Source organism: Urocampus carinirostris, chromosome 3, assembly GCF_059441175.1.
Source record: "Urocampus carinirostris isolate Australia breed hairy pipefish chromosome 3, RoL_Ucar_1.0, whole genome shotgun sequence".
In the NCBI taxonomy this organism is placed as follows: Eukaryota; Metazoa; Chordata; class Actinopteri; order Syngnathiformes; family Syngnathidae; genus Urocampus; species Urocampus carinirostris.
In genome coordinates, this window is record NC_142351.1 from 12,770,036 (window position 1) to 12,795,342 (window position 25,307).

The 25,307-nt window shown below is 39.6% G+C and overlaps 2 protein-coding genes across 3 annotated transcripts in view; one reads left to right on the forward strand and one right to left on the reverse strand.

The window, feature by feature from the left end:
* LOC148368720 (protein kinase C and casein kinase substrate in neurons protein 1-like) overlaps window positions 1-6,925 on the forward strand; it is a 43,990-nt gene extending 37,065 nt beyond the window's left edge. For both annotated transcript variants that reach the window (XM_088330740.1, XM_088330741.1), the window contains exons 8-10: window positions 673-779; window positions 1,001-1,191; window positions 4,676-6,925. In XM_088330740.1, the coding sequence (XP_088186866.1) occupies window positions 673-779; window positions 1,001-1,191; window positions 4,676-4,785 (408 nt within the window). In that variant the 3' untranslated portion in view covers window positions 4,786-6,925. The remainder of the gene's footprint in view (window positions 1-672; window positions 780-1,000; window positions 1,192-4,675) is intronic.
* Window positions 6,926-11,050: 4,125 nt separating this feature from the next.
* LOC148368721 (SAM pointed domain-containing Ets transcription factor-like) lies at window positions 11,051-22,807 on the reverse strand. The gene is made up of 6 exons (XM_088329785.1): window positions 22,693-22,807; window positions 19,882-20,263; window positions 18,580-18,777; window positions 17,568-17,612; window positions 14,189-14,311; window positions 11,051-11,239 (listed from the first exon to the last, which is right to left on the reverse strand). Exons 1-6 carry the CDS (start codon window positions 22,792-22,794, stop codon window positions 11,061-11,063), a joined length of 1,029 nt encoding a protein of 342 aa, XP_088185911.1. The 5' UTR covers window positions 22,795-22,807; the 3' UTR covers window positions 11,051-11,060.
* Between the last annotated feature and the right edge of the window lie 2,500 nt (window positions 22,808-25,307).

The window sequence follows — 25,307 nt, forward strand, 5'->3', positions numbered from 1 at the left end:
TAAAAAAAAAGGATTATGAATAGGATTTCTTACCTTTGTGGTGGACGGTGGGGAGAGAAAAATCATCAAAAAGGTTTTCAACCTCTTCTTGCGGCAGTTGCTTGCTTATAGCGCTAACCTCCTTAGCCGCATCACTCGATTTCACAGCCTCCTTATTCTTTACTATCGTACTGATAGTAGATTTAGCCATGCTGTATTCACTAGCAAGATCGGAAATTCGTGCACCTCTTTCATATTTAGCTATTATGTCTTTCTTAAAGGCAATAGTTGGACGAACAACTTGTTTTTTTTTTCACCTGTCCTGCGTGCACTGACCTTCTTCGGAGGCATAATTAGGGGCTAAAACACTCCGTTCACCGATATCTAAAGCGAAAGCAAAAAGAAGTGCGCGCGCACGTCATAACAGTTCTTCACGAGGGGTGGGGGCAATCTACACCCGTACGCCGCTCAGCATCGCACCCTAGCGTACCGGCGTTCGAACTCCGATTTTTTGAACGAAAAGCGAAGCAAGAATTTCTCGAAATTTTTGGTCGAGAATCGATTTGTTCGAACTGAGAGGCGTTCGAAAACTGAGGTTCCACTGTACTTAGATCCCAATCGTTGCTCACGGGTGATAATAAACAGTTTAGCTCAACTTATTCACATTGTATATTTTGAATATGTGTTGAGCAGGAATACAACCCGGACCAGGCAAGTGCCCCTCCAAAGAAGAAGAAGCCAGATGGAGCCCCACTCACTCCGAGCACTGATCACGTGGCTCCTCCTGGTGACCGAAGCAGGTTAGTTAAAATCTTGTATAAAATAAAATGTAAGCTATTTAAAATTTATATTTTTTGAATATATTTTTATTTATTTTATTCAACATTTGTGAACACAAAAAGGAATCAAAACTCCGTGTTGTTTTTGTTCATGGCATACAAATTAGCTGCTTGTAACTCACTCAGGATCGCACCTGATATATTGCACATTCAATGAGGCTGTGTATATTGTGTTTCCCTAGCGTGAGCAGCTATGAAAAGAACCAAGCCTACTCAACCGAGTGGTCTGATGATGAACAGCCTACTGGTTACAATGAAAACGGCGGAAACGGAAACTCGTTTGAGGAGGATTCCGCCTCTGGGAAAGGTGTCCGTGTCCGAGCCCTCTATGACTATGATGGCCAAGAGCAGGATGAGCTGTCTTTCAAAGCAGGTAAAAACTTGTCCAAATGTATCTGATAGATAGATCTTTATTTTTCAAGTTTCCGACTTGAACTGTCCTTTAATGGGTCTCAATTCAGGAAAATGACTTTAGTTAGACACATTGTCTTGAGTAATATGTAAAAACTAATCGTGGTATTATGTCATCACCATCTTTCTACTAGCCGTGTTAAAACAAAACTACTGGATTCCACCTTCAGTCACTTGGTTGAGCCGTGATTAGTTGTTGACCTGTTGCTGCATTCAAGAAAATTGAAAACTTGAACGTTTCCTAATTCTTAAGAGAAGTGAGCACAGGAAGAGTATCTTATTTTAAATTAACCACGTATGGTAAAAAATCAGGGGGAAAAACATCATCTCCTGGTTTGTGTAATCTTTACAGCCTCTGTCAAGCACATTATGTTGCACGTGCAAATCAGTGCATTTCTTAGATGCGCTCAAATAAACTCTTTTTTTATTTTTCTTCGGGTTCTGGTTAGCATTTGGACTGTACTTGAAGCAGGTCTTTTCTTACTTTCACCGTTTTTGTGCTACACTAACAAATACAAGCAGTCACTCTTCAGCACTCCCCCCACAACCCCAAATCTCAGTGTTACGTAACGGCATATTTTTTCACTATTGGGGTAATCTAACAAATTATTTTTTTCCGTCGTTACAACGCTGTTTCTGTTACTGACAATTTGAAGTGGTGGGTTACATTGACTGCAGAACGGCAACGGCAGCTTGCCCCCGCAAATCTGACGCTGTTTCAGCAGCATGGTTTTCCACTCTCCTCTAAGTTGTTTACGTCACGTCTTTTCAGATCATGTCAACATTTAAAATAGCGACTACTATATAATTATATCATGATTTTGAATACCATATTTACTAATGCGGCAAAGAAAAGGCGAAATGGTGAATGCGGCGGCAACCGACTTGTGTCTATCACAAACGAAATGTCTCGATGAGCCAGCTCTTGAAAATGAATGAAGGAGCCTTCTTCCCACCAATCAACAGCAGGTTCCCTCCAATTGCACTTTTCTCTCTCAGATTGGTCAATATGCTTTTTTGGGGGGATTCTGTGTTGTTGACTTTGATTTTTTTGTAGCATGAAAAAGGTTATATTTTTGTATTTTATGGATATAAATGTAAATGGTCTGCATTTATATAGCGCTTTTCAAGTCAATAAAGACCTCCCAAAGCGCTTTACAATGTGCTTCACACTCACCCATTCACACACACTCACACACCGATAGCAGCGTCAGCCATGCAAGGCAACTACCTGCTCATCGGCTGCTTACCTTCTGAGCTACTATATATTAATTTTATTTCCTGTGTTTTTCAGTTGTTATGCGTTTTTACAAAAATGTAAAGTTTATTACTTTTTCTATCTTTTCTCTGTATTTTTCATTATTATATTATTTCTTTTGTTTCTTGTTTTTCCCTTTTATTTTCATTTAATTGTTTGAACTTTATGTTTTTTACTGTTTATACTTGTTGCAATTTAGTTGCAGGATATATCCGTTGCTGGTGAGGTTGAATACATATTACAAGGTTCTATAACATGGCTACTAAAATACTGCTCAATACATTTTAAATTATTTGACATACAACAACTTCTTTTTTACGTAATAGAAATAAGTACTTTCCCTTGTAACTAGTTACTTACTATAGAGTAATTCAGTGACTAACTCAGTTACTTTTTGGAAGAAGTAGTGAGTAACTATAACTAATTACTTTTTTGAAAAGTAATGCGCACAACCTGCCCATTTCTAATTACATTGTTTTTTTCAAACTCAGTTGGACATTGTTAAAACATACTTAATAGAGCAAATATTCTACTTTTTGTCTTTTTAAGGACCTCACCTTGAGAGGGCCCTTAGCAAACCAAAAAATCCAGAACAGTGTAACTGAACAAGACGTTAAATGAGCACAATAAGTAATTACTTGTCAAATCCATTGAAAATAACAAGATGCATTAGATAAAACAAAATTAATAATGTGAAGATTTAAATAGTGGGCAGCACAGCGGCGCAGTGGTTAGCGCGTGTGCGGCACAGTTTTAAGGTCCTGGGAACCTCCTGTGTGGGTTCAAATCCAGCTACCAGACTTACTGTGCGGAGTTTGTATGTTCTCCCCGTGCTTACGTGGGTTTCCTCCGAGCACTCCGGTTTCCTCCCGCATTCCAAATACATGCATTTCAGGTGGATTGGCCGGTTCAAATTGTCCCTAGGTGTGAATGAGGGAGCGAGTTGTCTGTCCCTGTGTGCCCTGCGATTGGCTGGCAACCAGTTCAGGGTGTACCCTGCCTACTGCCCGATGATTGCTGGGATGGGCTCCAGCACCCCCACGACCCTACTGAGGATAAGCAGTGCAGCTAATGAGATACGATGAGATGAGATGAGATTTAAATAGTCCGTCTTTAACTGGAAAACTCTTACAAAATATTCTATGAAAGATTTCCACTGTCTTTTAGATGCTATTAGAATTACATTTCTGTCAGGACCAGAAAAGAGACAGGACCCACTTGCGTTGCATTTCTCACAAGTATTATTGGAAGAAAGAGAATGGGTTGCGCCCACGATCCGGTGATTGCTGGACACGGGAAGCAGGTCGCTCTGAAACTCGAATTGTGCTCCCAACGCGGAAGTGGCTCTTTCGTGTCGTGCAATGGCGGTGTCAGGGACGGAAAAACGGGTCAGTAGCCGGGACAGGAGCGCATAAACCTGGTCGGGGTCAGAAGCGAGTCGTCAGCCAGAATAGAAGTGAAGACGTGGTCGGGGACAAAAAAAAGGTCGAAAGCCGGGACGGGAGAGTAAACGTGGCCAGGATGAAAAACGAGTCGAAGCCGGTAGCAAAAAACGGGACAAGTGGGAGTCAGGGTCGAAAAAGGCTTGCCTAGTTTTAACTGAGGTTTGCAGACGGACTGACAAAAGGGGACAGACAGGACTGGGTACAAGTACTGATCGGGAGCCAATCAGAGTCCGCGGCAGTTGGCGCCAAAGGAGCGGGCACAGCTCAGTCACATCAGTAATCATGACACATTTCAGGTTTACACACAAAAGAAGACTCTTGGCTCGTTACGAAATTTTAAGGGAAATAACTACGCTTTTCTTTTTTCCGAGTGATTTTTTCGTTAGATTGAGAGTTTTACAGGTAATCACGTAAATGACCACTAATCAAACATTGTCAAACATTGTATTTTGAAGCCCCTTCAGGACAGTCAAGGTTGCTGTACAAATAAGTAGGACACAACAATAAATAAAGAGTAAAACAAGAGTAAAAGTAATAAGAAGCCAATAAAACACATTAGAGTTAAAAGGGGTGGTATGAGAGGCAAATGGTCAAGAAAAGGCAAGTCTGAAGAGGTGAGTTTTGAGTCCGAATTTGAAACAACAACCTCTGCAATGGAAAAATATCGAGTAAATAAATATAGGACAACAGAATATGTGTTTTAGTCTACCGCTTGTTGATGAAGGCTAACTGTTACCCGGCAGGAGATGAGCTGACCAAGACCGAGGACGAAGATGAACAAGGCTGGTGCCGAGGTCGTTTGGACAGCGGCCGGGAGGGACTGTATCCGGCCAATTACGTCGAGCCCATCTAAGACAACAGCGGCACAAAGACACGGACGCTCCTGGTCAGCACCATTGAATTGCACCGCACATAGCCAGAGACTTAAGAGCAACACATCCCTTGCCCAACAGATGCGTGAAGCAGTCATCTAATCTTAGTAACCTAACAGACTTTACATTAATCTTGTATGTTTTATTCAGCTTTTGAGTTGTTCAAAATAAGTATACTCACATTCAACCTCGACAGGAACCAGGCTTCTCTCTGTAGCTGTATATAATGTACAATGCAGCTTCTGTTAACACACAGTCTACTGCAGTCTGTCGTGTAAATGGAAGGTGAATATAACGAAAGACGAGCTTCTCACACCTGCATTGTATATATACAGTAATTCCATTTTTGTGTATATTTTTTTAATGCCGTGTATGGTCACCCTCCTTACATCAGGAATGCCGTGTCGTGTTTTAAGTACCAAAAACAGTATCCTCTTTCTTCCAGGGGAGGACGTATTTTTTCTCCGTGCCCCGCTCCAACCTCTTTCCTCCATGTGTGCTGTGTTTTGTGTCAAACTGTTTATGAGCATGCATAGCAGCATGTGCTATGCAGCCACTCACATTCCCCGCAGCCTGGACTAGGCTGCGACCTGATGCAAAGCAAACACAAATGTCACTTTGGAAGCATCGCATGCATCTGAGAAAGCTTGCTGACAATTTGCTCAATTTTATGTTTTGTTTGTCATCGTGCAATCGAGCAAAGACATGACATTGTAACAGGAAGACAAAGTCTAAAAACAACTATTGTCGAAGCAAAGGCGGATCAATACATCCTTTTGAGATGCGAGGGTTTTCCAACAATGCCTATGCCAGCATTTTTCAACCAGGAATGAGATGACATGGGGCAATGCAGATCCCCATTGTGAAGACCAAGCCTCTTTATGAATGTACTAGTGTCCAGGCATGAAAAGTGAGCGAAAGAAAAATGCGCTTCTTGACTGTCTGCAAGCTCCTACTAGTTAAAGTGTGAGGTCCATTTTTATGCTGAGCCAAAGAATGACCCGCTACCATCAATTGTGTTTTTTCTCCATGCAATTACCTCACATATCATGGAACTAGACCTGATTGGTTTGTAGCTGCATCCCAGTCCACCAAAGCTTCGTTTGTCTTCACACCACTGACACAGGGAATACATTTGTCCTCATTAACGTTTTGCTTAAACAGTGCTTGCATTGTATTATAGGCAGACATTCATTTTCAAAAGTGATCACCATATTGCATTCAGTCAATTGAGTTGTGTGTTATCATGTGAGGGGTGACTCCTAAATTTGTTTAAATGATGCCTGCATAATAGATAGCATTTTAGAAGCGTTGACGTTTCAGAACATCACAATTGTTGAGCTCTTCCTGGAAATAGGTTTCAGGTTTTAAAGTGAAGTCAAAAACATCGCCAGCTCACAAGATGTGTCTTAACCAGTCAAGTTGTCCAGCAAAGCAAAAAGGACTTGAATCATCTATTTCCCACACAAACTCACACACATGCACATATCGGTATCTCTACCTTGCCATTTTGACATAATTCAGTATGTATGCGTTGTGTAGAAAGTAAAAAGAAAAAATGCAGAGGACCACCAAGACAAGATATAGTCCTATACAGTATATGTAAATGTATCTCACTCGAATAACGGCAATGGAAAACAATGATATGATGAATTTCATGGCGATGGTATGTGTATCATAAGAGCGTTATGACTCAAGCTGTCAGATTTGTATATGAAGATGTAATTTAAAGATATTATTCTATGGTAACTGTACAACGGTGTTAAGTTAACAATTAGACCTAACCATGTTGAGGCAGTAAAAATGTGTAAGTGTAAATGTTCTTTTTTATGTTGATCTCTTCCTTATGCACACAGGGGACTTCAGCTTACGTTGCAGCAAACCTCTATTAACGGTCTAGGTGATGTATGTTCATAGTTAGTGATGTACTTTGATCTCCTAACTGGTGTAGTGCCTGTTCATCTTGATGTAACGAGAAGTTCATTTAAATATGCATAAAAATGATGCCGATCGCAGATAAAACGGCAATAGTAATGAAAAATCCCAACCCAAATTGTTGTGATGTTGTCAATATTGCGATATTGGTTTGAAAGGGGAAAAAAGTTTGTTTGAAAAACTGTGGTCTGTGTTGTTTTTGTTTGATTTGTTTGGATGTGTGCGTTTTCATACTGTATGCCTACAGCAGTGTTTTTTAACCAGTGTGCTGGGGCACACTAGTGTGCCATGCTATCATATCTAATGTGTCATGAACCAGAACAGGATCAGGACCCAAACGTGTGACGTTTCTTACACAAGCTCTTTATTTTACGGGAAATGGGGAGTCATGCCCGTTAGGCAGCAGTCTGGCGTGAAATGATAGTCATGTCATGTGTATTTGTATAGCCCTTAATCACAAAGAGTCTCAAAGGGCTGCACAGATCAAAGACTATTGCAAACTATTATTACAGACTATTACCCCCCTACATGAGGGCAAACGATACACATATTATCAACATAAGTCAAGTCAAGTCATTTTTATTTGTATAGCCCTTAATCACAAAGAGTCTCAAAGGGCTGCACAGATTATTACACAAACTATTTTTTAGACTATTATTACATCATCCCCTGATCTGGAACCAACATGAGGGCAAGGAAAAACTCAAAAACCTCAACATGAGGAAAATGAAGAAACCTTGAGAAGGGACCGCACAATTACCAGACAGCAAAGGGTGTTGCAATCACAAATAATACAGAGCTATTGTCCACGAAAAGTATAGGTTATTAATATGATATAGAGTAGAAGTGTGTTTTGAGCTTAGATTTAAACATTTTCACTGAGGTTGCAGATCGAATCTCAGGAGGAAGAGCATTCCACAGCACCGGGGCAGCCAGGGGCCGACGAGATCGATACCAATTGCCCGAGTAGATATTGGACAGATGGGGTCAATACCAGACAGGACAGGACAGACAGGATTGATAATGAAACAAGATATCAAAATTAAACAGGACAAACTAGACGGAACCGAAAACTAAAGAGAATAATAAACAGGACAAAAATAGACAGGAACGAAACTGGAAATTAATATTAAACAGGACAAAATAAACTGGAACAATCTTGGACAGGAAATATCAACAGGAAACCGGACTGAGTCAAAACCCACGTCTTGCGGGGCAGAGGTTCGTTGACAGACTGACGAAGGAAGAGTGAGTGCACAGAGCTTAAATAGACAAAAAGCCAATCAGTCAACAAGCCGCAGTTGGCACCACACGGGCGGGGCAAATTGGGCGCCATGGCAACCGTGACATTGGGCAATTTCCTACGGTACGGTCTTATGTTTGTAAAAAAGAATGCCATTGTTTAATATCTGCTTTCTTTCTTTAATCAGCGGAGTAACCAATAGTATTCATCCATATTAGTAGGTGTCAGCAGATTACTATTATTATTTTTTTTTTGTATACTAATCCACTCATGGGATAGTACTGGGAAATGTACCGGTATTAATATTTTTAAAAAATTAAAACCTCGCGGATGATTTTGCTGATTTTAATTATTTTCTTGTTTCACTATAAAAAAGAAGCAATTTAGAACCTAGTAAAACATATTATGTTCCACTGGCAGATAATTTAATTATGATTTTTGTTATTTTTTAGAAAAAAAAACAAGATTACAATATAGTTAAAAATCCCAAACAACAAATAAATTATTAACCAAAATGAATAACCTGTATTAATTCCCAGGCCACAATGACCACAAAAAAAAAACATCAGTCAATTTTAGGCAACGTGATGATTTAAGGTTAAAAAAAGATGGAGCTGTTGGCAGATATCAACTTTTAAGATATTTTGCCTCAGTAGGGTATCTCGGGATTTTTGATGAAAAAAGTGTTCCTTGGCTCAAAAAAGGTTGAGAAACACTGTCATACAGGATGCATGTATAATAAATTTAGTTCTAGGTGGGAGAAAGGAACAGTTCAGTGATTTTCGCTGAGTTAAAGTTATTTTGAACTGACTTGTCAGAAATTAAGATTTAAATACATTTGGGAGTTTGGGTAGGAATTATTTACAACTACTTTCATAGAAACTATGTAATTCACAAATGGAAACTATGAACGTAGGATCTAAACTTTGCCATTGCCACAGAATAAAACAAAAGACATAAATATACTTTTTTCCCCCTTGGTTTACTTTTTTAAATAAACCAAACGAATAAAAGGCATTAGCGAAAATACGTCAACATTCTAGGATCAGTTTGGGGGGAAAATCACTCTCCTTAAATGGTGATATTTAGTATCACCTAGTCATACAAAAAAAATATAATTCAGTACAAAAAAACAATGATTTGAGTCATATGCAAAAATCCATGAACTATCAAACCAAGGTTATTTTTTTTATATTCCTTGGTCGAGAAATTTGCATTTCTTTTACATAGTGAAATCCATACTTCGTAGTCGCCGCCATGTTTGTTTTTCATCTTGCTGCAATACTGTGTTCACTTGGCACTGGTTTCCGTTCACATTAGACAATACAATACAGTGCCATCTAGTGGTCAAATATTACACAATTTACCTTTAATAAATGTAAGGATGTGCTATTTTTGTTAATTCTAGCATAACCACATGGAACTTTGCTTGTTGAACAAAATAACTACCAAACTATTACTCCAAAGTTAATAAGATGTCAGAACCCGAACAGACGGTAAACCCAAACGCGTAACGTTTTCACACCAAGCTTTATTTATGGAAGCGGGATGCATGGAAACACAAACGCCAGCGATTCGGCGATCGCTGGGCAGAAAAAGCATGGCAGAGAAGTCAGGCAGGGGAAAACAGGAAGCCAGGGGCAGACGAACAGGATACCGGACTGGATGGGACAGGTACTGGATTCACGAGATCGATACCGGATGCACGAGACGACAGAGCAAGATCGATACACGAGCAAGATACAGGTGAGGACAGGACAGGCGTGATTGATACCGGATACAGGATACACGAGCAAGGTACAGGTGAGGACGGGACAGACGGGATCGATACCGGATACAGGATGCACAAGCAAGATACCATGCAGGACAGGACAGACGGGATCGATACCGAATACTAGATACACCAGGAGGATACGGGACAGGCGGGATCGATACTGGATACAGGATACACGAGCAAGATACCGGACAGGACGGGACAGACGAGATCAATACCGGATACTGGATACACAAGCAGGATACCGGCCAGAACGGAACAGAGTCAAAATGCTTGCCTTGCAAGTGCAGAAGTTCGTTGACGGACTGACAAGGAGTAAATGGAGTACTGAGTTTAAATAGGAGGGGAACCAATCAGGCTGGCGCAAAACGAGTGGGCACAGGTGAGGGCAATCGGTAATCGTGACACAAGATGGGTTTTTGGATTTATGCCCACAAAATTTTGATATGTTTTAGTACGACTACCTTGTAAGGGAATATTTGTAACTTGAAATTGACTTTGTGGATCAGGTAATACCCATTCATGAATACCGGTAATTAAAGCAGATGCAATCAGGTGAGACAATGTGCTTGGTAGATTTAAAGTAAAGTTGTCTCTGTAAATGAAATGACAAGAGCACAAAGATAATTTATGACATGATGAATATCAATGAGTACATGAGTTTTTTTGATCCAAAGTTAAGAAAATCTTTAACTTGATAGATGTAAGAAATTACAACTTGAAAATTTCTCCCCATTTTACCCAGCCTTATACAGGGTTGGGTAGGGTTACTTTAACTTGATTACTTTCAATTACTTTTGGATTACTCCAATACCAAATATGCTAATAAAAGGCAAAAGAAACTAAATATGAATAAAATTACTACATTATGTGCAGGCAAAATGATGTTGGCAAGCTGTTTGGATTTATTTTCATTTTGTTTCTGTCGCATTTTATGTTAGTTTTGCCGGAGATCAAATAGATCAAAGCCAGGAGAGAAAGCTTACCACGTGTTGTGAGTCATAATTTTATTCATATTTAGTTTCTTTTGTCTTTTATTAGCATATTTGGTATTGGAGTCATCCAAAAGTAATTGAAAGTAATCAAGTTAAAGTAACCCCACCGAACCCTGGCCTTATATGAGCAGAGTGTGTTCATTTAATAGCCAAATATAAAATAGACTCAGGATTTGATAGACATAAAGGCACAATTCAATAGGCAGTCTTTACAAATTAAATGACGGATAAAATATCTTAGGAAGCTTGTGATTTCTTCTTTATATTAAGGATATCTTTGTTTGTCTCCTGACGATGCAAACAGTTTGATCAAATCGGATTGACAAACTGGTAAACTAGCCTGCGAGACATATCGGGCTTTCGGATGATTCCCTTCTTGTAGTACTGACGAATGGATCGACTCAATTTGTCGTAATTCATCGCTGGACGGTTCTTTCTGATGCCCCACAGCCTGGCCACGTGAGCGGAGTCTTCGATTTTAAAAATCCCTATGGACAGAGGGGAGAAGTTGCCATCAGTGATCCCGTCCCTAAGGTCAAGTCAAGTCATACCATTTTTAAAAAGTCTCAAAGGGCAGCACAGACCACCATTACAACATCCACTGATCTGAAACCTACATGAGGGCAAGAGAAAACTCAAAAGTCTCAACATGAGGAAAATAGAGAAACCTTGATGTTGCAAGAGAATGAACAGACAATACACATTATCAGCCCGCTATAAAGCGCTTGTAAATGCAGTTTAATCACCATTTTTCCAGTAAAATAAATATTATAATAAATAATAATAATAAAGACTCCTAACCAGTATTCCCTCTAACATTCTCAGCGCACAAGAAAATCTAGCCAGCGCACAAAATGAGGGCTCAAAATTACTAATTAAGAAGCGACTTAGGTCAAAGATACAGTGCATGAAGGTAAAAATACATGGGTTCCCCTGACGTTGTGTCCTAAATGTGGTATTTTGAAGTCGGGTCGAAGTAGAACGAAGTTGGGTAAAGTTAGTAGAGTTTGTCGAGAACCGGCTTCTTCGTCTCGGCTCACTAAAAGGAACAGGCTCTTTTGGGTCCTAAACGGCTCTTCAGATTGTTTTTGCTTCTTTAATCCCAACATGACCAAATATTATGTAAAATTATGCACAAAATGACTTAAAGGAATGGGGGAATAGAACAAAAAAGAAAAAAATACCAAAATGAAAAAGTAGTGAAAAGTTGAGAAAAAAAGAAACAAAAGGAAGAGAAAAAAGGAGGAAAATTTTAGAAAAAAGCCAGTACTGGGGTGGCAGTGGCTCAGGAGGTAGAGTGATCGTTTTAGGATTAAGGGATCCCAGTTCGAATCCCGGCTTGTCCGTGTTACATGTCAAAGTGTCCTTGGGTAAGACACTGAAACCCCAATACCCCCAATAAGCAGGTTAGCGCCTTACATGGCTGCACAGATCACGGCCGCTATTGGGAAATGTGAAGCACAATGTAAAGCGCTTTGGGAAGTCATTGACTTGAAAAGCACTATATAAATGCAGATCATTTCAGATCATTTCAAAAAAAGAAAAGAAAGAAATCTAGGAAAAAAGTAAATAGAGAACAAAACGAAAAAAGTAACAGCTCGGAAAAAATAAACACAAAAATTTCTCCCCATTTTACCCAGCATTATACAGGGTTGGGTAAGGTTACTTTAACTGGATTACTTTCAATTTGGTTTTGGATTACTCCAAAACCAAATATTCTAATAAAAGACAAAAGAAACTAAATATGAATAAAATGACTAAATTTTGTGCAGGCTTGGGGAGTAACGGAATACATGGAACGGCAAAAATGATGTTGGCAAGCTGTTTGGATTTATTTTTATTTTGTTTCTGTCGCATTTTATGTTAGTTTTGCCGGAGATCAAAGAGATCAAAGCCAGGAGAGAAAGCTTACCACGTGTTGTGAGTCATAATTTTATTAATATTTAGTTTATTTTGTCTTTTATTAGCATATTTGGTATTGGAGTCATCCAAAAGTAATTGAAATTAATCAAGTTAAATAACCCTACCCAACCCTGGCCTTATATGAGCAGAGTGTGTTCATTTAATAGCCAAATATAAAATAGACTCAGGATTTGATAGACATAAAGGCACAATTCAATAGGCAGTCTTTACAAATTAAATGACAGATAAAATATCTTAGGAAGATTGTGATTTCTTGTTTATATTAAGGATATCTTTGTTTTTTTCCTGACAGTTTGATCAAATCGGATTGACAAACTGGTAAACTAGCCTGCGAGACATATCGGGCTCAGAGATCAAAGCCAGGAGAGAAAGCTTACCACGTGTTGTGAGTCATAATTGTATTCATATTTAGTTTCTTTTGTCCTGTATTAGCATATTTGGTTTTGGAGTAATCCAAAAGTAATTGAAAGTACCGTAAATTCCGGACTATAGAGCGCACCTGATTATAAGCCGCACCTACCACACTTTAAGAGGGAAACTGATTTTCTACATACAAAAGCCGCACCTGTATATAAGCCGCATGCGCCCACATTTAAACATGTAACACAAACACAAAATTAACCCAAACCAGACTTCAAGTCCCGCGATTGAAACTAAATGTCCTTCATTAAAGTCCACTGTCCAAAAATCACTGCCGGCAAAATGAACGGAAAATGATACCGGTACTTAAAGTTTGATGCAGACCTGCAGAGTCCAGGTCCCGTTGAAAGTAATCCAAGGATAAAAGTGTATATTTCCAAAGGTAAGGGTGGGAAAAATATATCTGATGAACACATTTACTGACGCAACTCCTTTTCTTCAACCAACTTTTTACCCCCTCTTCTTTCCTTGTTTGTCCCTCACCTTTAGCGGTCCCCACTTAAACTCGGACCCCCGCGTTTCTTCCGCCCCTCATTTTTCGTTCACTTGTGGAAAACATATCAGAATAAGTGTCTAAAATAAATACAAATAAATACATTACAAAAATATACGGTTGTAAATACATATTAGACATGGGTTACACATATTTACAAAGAAAGACGGTACACTGAGAAAGTTTTCAAAGCTTTAATAATAATAATATAGCTTTGCCAGGGCGGTTAATGGAAGCAACACTCGAGCGCTGCTGGCGGCCGTTAGAAAAATTACATAAATTGGCCGCATCACTGAATAAGCCGCAGGATTGAAAGTTAGGGAAAAAAGTAGCGGCTTACAGTCCGGAATTTACGGTAATCAAGTTAAAGTAACCCTACCAAATCATGATGCTCCCTAACACGGAGCATCATGATTACTGAACTTTGAAGGCCTTGGAAAGAGCAACAAGGTCACCTTTAAACTATGAATTTTTTACATCTCATGTCATACCAGCGGTTCATCATGCTCCTTTTAAATTAACTTGATAGTACCAATTTTGTTCTCTGTGTGCTTCACAAGTAGCTAATTGAAATGCTGGATTTAAATGTTCTCTCTCATACCTTTCTCTTTGTTGATCCAGCGGATACAGCAACTATAGTTGTGAGGTTTGAGGAGCAGCTCTCGTAGGAACTCCCACAAGTGGATAGGCTGGCTCGGGCCGTTGCACCAAGGTTTCGCATTTGCTATAAATAAAAATGTTTAAAAAAATAAAATCATGAAAAATAATAAAGAGAAATAAAAGCCTCAGGCACTTTGTCTTGATGCCAACTGTGACAAAGGTTAACAAATAACCAGCCTCAATGTCCATTCAGTTATTTAAAGGGATACTGTGTATTATTTAGCAACTCCATCCATCCATCATTTGCACCGCTTATCCTCAGTAGGGTCGCGGGGGTGCTGGAGCCCATCCCAGCTATCCTCGGGCAGTGGGCAGGGGACACCCTGAACTGGTTGCCAGCCAGTCGCAGGGCACACAGAGACAGCCGACTCACTCGCTCATTCACACCTAGGGAAAATTTGGACCGGCCAATCCTCCATTCATGTCTCCAGTGTACCCAACATCTTTCTCTACCTGCATTATTTTTCTTTATGTATTCATTTCATTAAACAAGATGGGCAATGGAGCCCATCCCAGCTATCTTCGGGCAGTGGGCAGGGGACACCCTGAACTGGTTGCCGGCCAGTCAAAGGGCACACAGATCACCAATCAACCTGCAATGCATGTTTTTGGAATGTGGGAGGAAACCGGAGTGCCTGAAGGAAACCCACGCAGGCACGGGGAGAACATGCAAACTCCACACAGGAAGGTTTGATCTCACGACCTCAGAACTGTGCCGCACACACGCTAACCACTGCACCATGCTACCTCTATTTAGCAACTCCTAGTGGTAAGAAAAAATATTCATAAACATAAACAATATTGATTTGAATGATAAGCAAATATTCATGAACTGACATAAAAACAAGCATTTTTTTAAGAGTATTTATAGGTATTTTACATTTCATAAGGCTCACCCGGAGGGAGCTGACATGAGTGTCCACCATTCTGCTGACAAGGGTACCACCAAAAACCTTGTGGAAAGGCTGGGCAAATGAAAAAAATAGAAAAAAATGGTGCTTCATGGTCACTCTGAGTCTCTGTAATTTATATTCTTCCTTGTGCTTTGAAGCACTCATTTTCAGTTGCATCAATGTGGCGACATCTACCGGTCAAATATTACACAATATCCTTTAATTTTAACTTGCTTTTATTGTTTTGCGAATCTACTATGAACAATGTGTGTGCTTTGACGTCACTTTTTTTACATTTGTTTTATGATTGATTTTTACATAAATTATGATTTTCATTCTGACAGCATCCATCCAGTGAGAGCTAAAGATCCAAGCTTGATGACGCCAACAGCACCACATCATCTGCAAAAAGCAGAGATGCAATGCCGAGGCCCCAAAGCAGATTCTTTCAACGGCAAGACTGCGCCTAGGAATTTTGTCTATGAAAATTATGAACAGAATCGTGACAAAGGACAGCCTTGGCTGAGTCCAACTCCCACTGGAAACGAATCCAACTTACTGCCGGCAATGCAAGCCAGACATAGACCGTACAGCCCAAAAATAGACTGTCACCGGTACCCCATAGTCCCGAAGCACCCCCCACTGTGTTCCCTGAGGAACACGGTTTACTGTCTTCCCCAAGTCCAAAAAACACATGTAGACCGGATGGGCAAACTCCTATGCACCTTCGAGGACCCTGCAGAGAGTGTACAACTGGCCCACTGTTTCACTGCCCGAACGAAAACCACATTTTTCTTCCTGAATCCGAGATTCGACTTCCTGGCGAACCCTCCTCTTCCTTACCCTCAAATAGACCTTATCAAGGAGGCTGAGATGTGTGATTTCCGCGAAGTTGGAACACACTTTCCAGCCCCCCTTCTTGAAAAGGGGACCACCACCTCAGTCTGTCAGTCCAGAGGAACAGTCCCCAATGTCCAAGCAGTGTTGCAGAAGCGTGTCAACAATGACACGCCTACAATACCCAGAGCCTGGATGAACTCTGGGTGGATCTCATCTACCCATGGGGCATTGCCACCGAGGATTTTTTTAACCACCTCTGGGATATCAACCTTTGAGATAAAAGAGAGTCCCCTGGCTATGCTTCCTCACAGAAAGATGTGTTTGTGGGATTAAGGAGGTCTTCTAAGTATTCGGCCCCCTGTTTCACAATGTCCCGAGTCAAGGTCAGCAGCGCCCCATCTCCAGTATACACAATAATGATGGACCAGAATTTTCTTGAAGCCGTACAGAAGTCGCCTTCCATGGCCTTGCCAAACTCCCATGCTTCTGCCTGGCCAGTCGATATCTGCCAGCTTCTTCCAGAGTTCCACAGGCCAGGACGGCCCTATAAGACTCCTTCAGCTTGATGGCATCGCTTACCGCTAGTGACCACTATAGAGTTTGAGTGTTGCCGCCATGTCTGGCTACAATTAACTCACAGCCACAGCTCCAGTCAGCCGCCTCGACAATGGAAGCAGGGAACATGAAGGGCGGATTTAATGTCCCTCACTTCCCTCTGGACATGGGCAAAGTTCTGCCACAGGTTATAATTGCAACTTTATTAGACAGGAGATTCTGCTAGGCGTTCCCAACAGACCCTTACAACACATTTGGGTCTGCTAGGTCATACCGGGATCTTCCCTGACCATTGGAGCCAAAGTGGTGATCACCACTAGGTTCTGATTAGTTGACAGCTCACCCGAGTGACCAAAACACACTAGTCCAATTAAATTACTACAAAGTTGATAAATTCCATAATGAAACAGTTCAATTTAATCTCTTACACAGACAATTGAGCCATGTCGAAAATATACATATTCTAAATTCCGTGGCCATAAATTCAAAAATAGAGTTAATTTGAACTTTATTTATGTGAGAATGAGTGTTTTCTCTTTGACTATACTATAAGTCCTCTTTATTTTTGGTAAAGTGGTTATATCCACTCCTTTTTTTTAAACTTATGTAAAAAGAATATATCTGAATTTGAAACGTGCTTGCCACATAATATGATTGCTTGAATTGGTCAAATGTTACACCGTGTCCCTTTTATTTGGTGGCATAATGATGGCGACCACAGACTACACAAAAGCAGTTTTGCTATTTCAAATACCAATATTCAAGTTTTTAAAAAAAAAGCTTTTTTTACTTTTCGTGTAAGAGTATTGACTTGAGTTTGCGTCTACGTGTATGTGTCTTAAACATTTTGTACACTCAAGACTTGTTAATAGTTTGCATAGTTTATTTTTAATTGCTGTTGATCAAAGGCGGGCAAGCTACGGCCCGTAAACCACCTCAGCAAATATTACTTGATGATGGATATTTCCGTGAGACATTTCATTTTTATAGATGCAGTACATGTAGCAATGTGTAAAAGCGCTCCAGACTTACCTAAATTCAAGTCTTGTGGTGGACACTCGTCCTTCATTGCTGCAGCTAAAAGAAATCAACAAAAAGAAAACGACACATGTGTCACACACAGGGTTGGGTAGGGTTACTTTAACTGGATTACTTTAAATTACTTTTGGATTACTCCAATACCAAATATGCTAATAAAAGACAAAAGAAACTAAATATGAATAAAATTATTAAATTTTGTGCAGGCTTGGGGAGTATCGGAATACATGGAACGGCAAAAATGATGTTGGCAAGCTGTTTGGATTTATTTTTGTTTAGTTTCTGTCGCATTTTATGTTAGTTTTGCCGGAGATCAAAGAGATCAAAGCCAGGAAAGAAAGCTTACCACGTGTTGTGAGTAATAATTTTATTCATATTTAGTTTATTTTGTCTTTTATTAGCATATTTGGTATTGGAGTAATCCAAAAGTAATCGAAAGTAATCAAGTTAAAGTAACCCTACCCAACCCTGGTTGACAAGCTGTTTGGATTTATTTTCATTTTGTTTCTGTCGCATTTTATGTTAGTTTTGCCGGATATCAAAGAGATCAAAGCCAGAAGAGAAAGCTTACCATGTGTTGTGAGTCAAAATTTCATTCATATTTAGTTTATTTTGTCTTTTATTAGCATATTTGGTATTGGAGTAATCCAAAAGTAATCGAAAGTAATCAAGTTAAAGTAACCCTACCCAACCCTGGTTGGCAAGCTGTTTGGATTTATTTTCATTTTGTTTCAGTCGCATTTTATGTTAGTTTTGCCGGAGATCAAAGAGATCAAAGCCAGGAGAAAGCTTACCACGTGTTGTGAGTCATAATTGTATTCATATTTAGTTTATTTTGTCTTTTATTAGCATATTTGGTATTGGAGTAATCCAAAAGTAATCGAAAGTAATCCAGTTAAAGTAACCCTACCCAACCCTGCGTCCCTCACGTTACATTTCTCTGCCTTGCGTTCGCCACCAGACATCAGAGCAAACAAGGATCATACCGGGCTGCTTTACTTCTTACCAGATTTCCAGATTTCTAGATGCGCATACAGCATGTCTCCAAACTGCAAGGAACGTTCTCTGAAGTCAGCTTCTGTCATTGAGCACAAGTCCCTTCCACTTAGCTCCTTGAAGTGCATGCTCATCTGCGGCAGTCGGTACGATTGCTCCGTCCACAGCAGCCACTTGTAAACGTGCATGCAGCTCCAGACTAGTGGATCTCCAAAGGAAAATTAAAATACTTAAATGCATATTCACAAAAAAAAAAACAATTACCCAATGAGCTTATCTTCAACCTTGTGGTGTTTTTATGCTAGATCAGTGTTTCCCAACCTTTTTTTGAGCCAATGCACACTTTTTCTATCATAAACTCTCGGGCTCAGAAATTGATTTTTGTTTTAGTACCTGGCACACTACTTTTCTCGAGAGGGCACACACTGGGAGTTTCGAAAGATGGTGCTTTTGTGCCCGAATTCCCTACTGTGATTACCCTGACCTTTTATAATGACTGTTCCGATATCACACGGTGTTGGGTCATTACCACTTCCAACCTGTTTGCTACAGCTGTGTCAAACTTCAAACTCCATCTTCTCTCCTTATTTTGAGTTTCTTCTAAACTTTGAACTCATCAGATCTGTTCATTTCTTTATTTTTTCTCTTGAAAACATGCAGTGTGACAGTGGGAAGGTGAATCTGAAATGAAAGTTTTTAACAATAATAAAATGTAATTTATTTTTACATGTTTATTTTTTTCAATTTTACATTTACACTCTGTTAAATAATTGGGTTTTCTTACTGATTCATTGTGAAAAGTGTTAAGACTGTCAAGATGAGCTCCGGCTTTTTGGCATCAGGCTTCTTTTTCTTTCGGTTTTCTCAATAGTTTTATAAATCTGACATTTTTAATTTATTGTAACCTTGTATTATATAAAGACGGGGAAGGGGGATAAAATGTGAACCAGTTTATCAGTTTTTCTCATGTCAAATAAAACATGATCATACCAAGTAGCCCAAATGAATCAAGTCCTGATTGCAACAACCAAAAAACTCGAATAGTGAAATCGCTTAATACTTATTCTTCCCTGGAAAATGCAAAAAGTTTCATGGCTTTTTATTATTTCTGGCACTGCAAGTGCTGTGCTTTGACACATCAAACAATCAGCGCTACGTCTTCAAGTCTTTCAGTTTAAAAGTACTGTCTGTTTGCAAAAGGTGTGCAATTCCCCAAGGGCTCATCAACAATAGGTGCATATTGATAGTAAGAGCAGTGCAGTGTTTGAAGTAAAACCAGCTACTTTATTTGACATTAACATAGTGGTTATACCTGGTTCAATGTTGAGAAGCTTGCATGCTTTGTTGACATCACTCAGAACTTCTCCCACCACCATCGACTGGACCTGCTCCAGACAATGTTCCTCTGCTTGCTCATCATTGTTGCGAATTAGGCTGAGAAGCGGTGGTCTTGTCTCCGGACTCTCCATACTTTGATCATAATCAGGTAGGGCAGCAGCCTCTGCCATTCTTTGTCCTCCACTAGCAAAGCCATCATAACAAGTAGAATGGCCTCCGGGCCAGTGGGAAAGTTTGATAGCCTCTGTCTCTTCCATCCAGCGTATTCCCTCCCCATCAAATAGGGGACTTAAGTGGGAAGATGTGGATCCCATGCAATCAGTAACAGAACTTCCCAACCTCAACTTCCTGCAAGCCTGTAAAATAAAGACTGATTTCTAAAATCACGCACGTATTGATAGATGGTGTTTACGGTATTAGGTTGGTCAAAAAAATCCATTTGGAGTTGACTTATTGAAAAAGATTTGTCCTGTTGCGAAAGACAATATTTACATCCATCTGGTTTATCATCTAAATATGCGATACCATGAGAGTTCAAGTTTATCCCCCCAAAAATTATAGTCCAGTAGATGTTAATGTTTTTTTAGGATAGAGAAAGACAATACGTTTGACTTAAATACCTGGATACACCACTCACTAGAATTCCAAATTTGGCAATGAAAACTTGCTCTTCTTGATATTCCTTCCTCTAAAACAAACTGCTGCTATATCTCAATCTCCATTCGTGTTCACATGGAGAAAGCGCAAGTGTGTCAGTGCCCAACCTAAACTGAATTACCACACGATAATCTGTTTTTTGCAAAAGACCCACTTGTGAAGTCTTGCATTACATGTCAACTGTGGGATGTACTGTAATGTCATTTGTTGAATGCTATGAAAGTATAACCTTTTAAAAGGGCACTGTGTAACATTTGACCACTAAATGTCGCTGTATTGTGTAGTGCAACCAAAAACGAAAGCTGAAAAGCAGAAGAAAGACTTGAAACTACAAAGACTACAGGTGACTAGACCGCATCATTTTTCTCCCGTTTTTGGGGGTACCCGTAGCATCAAGACAACAAACAAATACATCAGCTCCTTCTAGGTTGGCCTCATGTTATGTAAAATAAATACACATTTCTTGATCTATTGTATTAAGTACAATTTTTCTTCTCATCTTGTGATCAAGGGGTTTTGGATTTCTTGTAACAAGATAATGTCAGCCCTATGCTATGTCAAACAGATCCAAAATTTCCCGTTTGTGTGATAGTTTATTTATTTTTGCTTATCATTCGGATCAACCTTGTCTTTTTCAATAAATTAAGCATTTTTTACGACTAAGAGGTGCTAAATAATACACAAAGTCCCTTTAATACGTACTGTACAAACAACCATAATCAAAGATTGCCAAAAGTAATAGAGCATGTAGGGCTTTCAGTAAGTAAATAGCAAACACAAAACAAAAATAACACCTATTGCACCGAGTCAAATCAATTATTTTCTGTTGTAATTCTGTTAAGAATTCGAAAATTATTTTGCAAAAATTGTCATTATTATTTCAAAAACCTAGAGTTATTGCGGTAACAGCTCACCAAACCACTTTTTCAGTTGTGTGGCCAAAAACGTTAGTGACCCATTAATGTGCTTGGTGACCTGTCCACTTCCATTGCCCCTCTCTTCTGTGGTGTTCCACAAGGATCTATTCTTGGCTATATACTCTTTTTGTCGTATAAGGTATTACTTTGGTCAAATATTGCCAGGTACAACCTTTCTTTTCACTGTTATGCAAACGACATACAACTCTATCGGCCAGTTGAGCCAAATAGTAATGATCAATATTCTTTGTTGGATTGTATTGTTTATATTATGCAGTGGTAGGCCCAAAACTTTCTTTTCTTAAACAAAGACAAAACTGAAGATATTGTGTTTTGGGATACTGTGACGGCTGGCCTAAGCACACTGTCTTCAAAGTTGAGTTCAACCATCAGAAACCCGAGTGGGACCTTTAACAGTGACCACATATTAATAATGTTGTCAGGAAGACCGTCTTAAAGCTGCGTCTTCTAGCCAAAGTTTTTAAGCCGTCCTGACCTTGAGAAGGCCATCCATACCTTAGTAAGTTTCGGTTAGTCTATTGTAATGCACTTTATGTTGGTGTTCCCCAGTCTTCCCTTAGTCGACTTTAACTTGTGCAGAACGCTGCTGCCCGTCTTTTAACCAAACACCGGCAGACGTGCGCACATCTCTCCTTGGTTCCCTATTCTTTTTAGAATTTATTTTAAACTTCTAATGATTTTTTTTTCTGTTGCCGCCCCCAGGCTCTGGAATAAGCTCCCGGTGAAATGCGTCTCATATCAAACCTGGGCCTCTTTGAATCCAGGCTAAAAAACCACTAAGGATGGCTTTTAACAACCAGAAGAATGATGACACTTCTTTATATCTTATTCAATCTTATTGTTTCCAATGTCCATTATTGTGTATTTTTATTTATATATTTTATACTTTTTGCTTCTCCTTATTTATTATCTACTGCAAAGCACTTTGGTACATCAAATGGACAGTTGTAAAGGGCTGTATAAACGTAGTACATTTACATTTACATTAACTAAAGATTGTTTAGCAATAGTGGAAGAATAGTAAAAAACAAAAAGTTGATTATTTTGATTATTTATATTTCAAAATATAGAATTACAGTTTTTAAAATCCAGTATCATTCATCCAGTTTTACACAACAGTATTGTTTGTAGAGCAACTTTAGAACATGTTATCAACACGTAGTATTTTACCTGAATTGGTAACGTCTTACCTTGTCAGTTTGTTCAAAATTACGGCCAGTATAGATAATTTTGCTCTCCTGATGCATCTGCTGCACTTTCTGTATCCTTCCCATAATTTGTTTTGCACTCATCCGGATCTATGAAGTTCACTTGTTTCAAGACAAAGTTCAGCGTTTTATCAAACAGAGAATATTGTCTTTAGAGTAGAGCTTTACTGCAGAACTCTTCCATCACCTTTAGACAACTTGTTTAATTACCGGCCTTCGGAGGAGAGGACTGACTTGTCATTTGACATCTCAGATGTAAAAAAGCAGGGTGTGACCTAATGTGGGGGGAGCCTATTTGGTCTGAAATTCTTTTCTGGAGAGCTGCTCCTGACATCGCTGTTAGGAATTAGGATGATAGATTGCTAAAAAGACTTACCCGAAAATAAAACATTGAGAAATCTTGTGAAAACAAAAAATATATATTCAATTTCAAATATGTGAGGTGGGTATAACCTGTAACCAGGTATCAACTATTTGTTTTGCATGTGCCAAACACAAAAATAGATCTCTATTAGTGAAAGAAATACAAATTAGAGGTTCAATACTATGGTGTGGACATTTTGGTTGCATTAATTAAGGCCTATCCAATGTCTTATATCGTTGCTGCCATTCAAAAAATAAATATCTAAATTTTCAAGCATTTTTTCATTGTAACATTCTATTCATGCAAAAATTTAAAAAAATTTAAAATATATATTTTTTAGAATAGCAGTGACAATATGTACATGTTCATTTCATATTTTATTATTTTTGTCAATAGATAGATCATTTAATCAAATTGGTTTTAATACATTAAGTCAAGGGCATCACGATGGCTGAGTGGTAAGCGCGTGGGTTCAAATATTGCTGCCAACCTTCCTGTGTGGAGTTTGCAGGTTCTCCCCAAGCCTATGTGGGTTTCCTCCGGGCTCTACAATTTCCCCCCACATTCCAAAAGCATGCATCGCAGGTTGATTGGTGATCTGTGTGCCCTTTGACTGGCCGGCAACCAGTTCAGGGTGTCCCCTGCCCACTGCCCGAAGATAGCTGGGATGGGCTCCATTGCCCATCTTGTTTAATGAAATGAATACATAAAGAAAAATAATGCAGGTAGAGAAAGATGCTGGGTACACTGGAGACATGAATGGCACTGAATAAACAGTTTTTTTACGAGTAGTAGTTTCTTAGCATTTTATACATATTATCCATTGAAATTCTAATATATGGCGGGCCGGATTCAGAAGCATGTCTAGCGGTAAAGGAAAAACAATTCTGAACAAAAAATTCTTCCTATCATTTTGTTGGTTTATCTATTTTAATTTTGATAATTTTGATTTGAAATTTCTTTCCCTATGATGAAATGGCTTTATTTTTTTGATTGATAATTGAACATTCTTTTTTTTGTATTTACTATTTTTCTTATTCATCAAACTAGCCTTAATTGGAACATTTGGTAAAAACTGTCACAACCAGAATGGAATCAGGACCCAAATGCGTAACGTTAACCACAAGTTTATTGATAGAAAGAGGAAGGGCAGCGCCCGCGATACGGTGCTCGCTGGACGCGGGAAGCAAGCTGCTCACATAATTGGATCGTGATCCGAATATGGAAGTGGATCGTCCGTAGCAGGAGATGGCGGTGTCAAGGAAGGAAAAACCGGTCGATAGCCGAGACAGGAGAGCAAAAACGTGGTCGGAATCAAAAACGGGTCGTAAGCCGGGACAGGAGAGCAGACTTTGTCTGGGGCAAAAAAACAGGTCGTAGCTGGAGACAAACGGGGAGATCAGGAACGGACGGGTGGAAAAAAGGGTGCAAAAAGCGGGACCGACGGGAGTCAGAGTCAAAGTACTTGCCTTGAAGAAACAGAGGTTCGCTGATGGACTGACAACAGGAGACTGGGCCTAAAAAGGACAGAGAACCAATCAGGTAGCCTGCAGCGGCTGGCGCCAAATGAGCGGGCACAGGTGATACTAATCAGTCATCATGACAAAAACAAGCCTGGCATACATAATATGTTCTATCAATGATGACGTTCCCATTGATAATTACCAGAATGTAAATGTTTTCATCCCGACCATGCTTATTTTGGTATTTAACATTCTGAACTGGTTATGAATATGTAATTGCCTTCATCAAAAGGCAACAGCCAAAAACTCTGGATGCCCGGATTTATCCGTCCGGTGATTTTGCCAGTCCATGTTTTCATCATTTCTGTCACGTGGCGTGGTGGAACTGGAAGGGGGCTGTCACGAGGCGTGGTGGCGTGGGGGACCGGACCAGAACGGAGGCAGGAGGCAGGAAGGGAGAACTCATATGCGTTGACGATCATAAGTTTTATTTAACAAAATAAAAGTCACCCAATACTCCGGGACCAAAACAGAACAATACAGAGTTCCTCCGGCACGAACTCAACAGGACAAGGCATAACAGACGGAAAATGTTTAAACCTAAAACAGGACAAGGCATAACAGACCTGGGATTGTGTAATGAGCCAGCGCCCGGCAAACCCAAAATCCAGCCTTAAATAGCAGACCAGCAATCAGCTGATCTGCTGCAGCTGAGTTCGGGGGCGCGGCAGACTGGTAGCCATGGCGACCGTGACACATTTCTAGAGATC

Excerpts from the sequence above, each read along its gene's own strand:
- LOC148368721 (XM_088329785.1), bottom strand. The coding sequence starts at position 22,794 with ATGAGTGCAAAACAAATTATGGGAAGGATACAGAAAGTGCAGCAGATG. Across the intron at positions 20,264-22,692 it reads ATTTTGAACAAACTGACAAG|GCTTGCAGGAAGTTGAGGTT; the intron begins GTAAGACGTTAC and ends TTTATTTTACAG. Across the intron at positions 14,312-17,567 it reads ACCACAAGACTTGAATTTAG|CAAATGCGAAACCTTGGTGC; the intron begins GTAAGTCTGGAG and ends TTTTATTTATAG.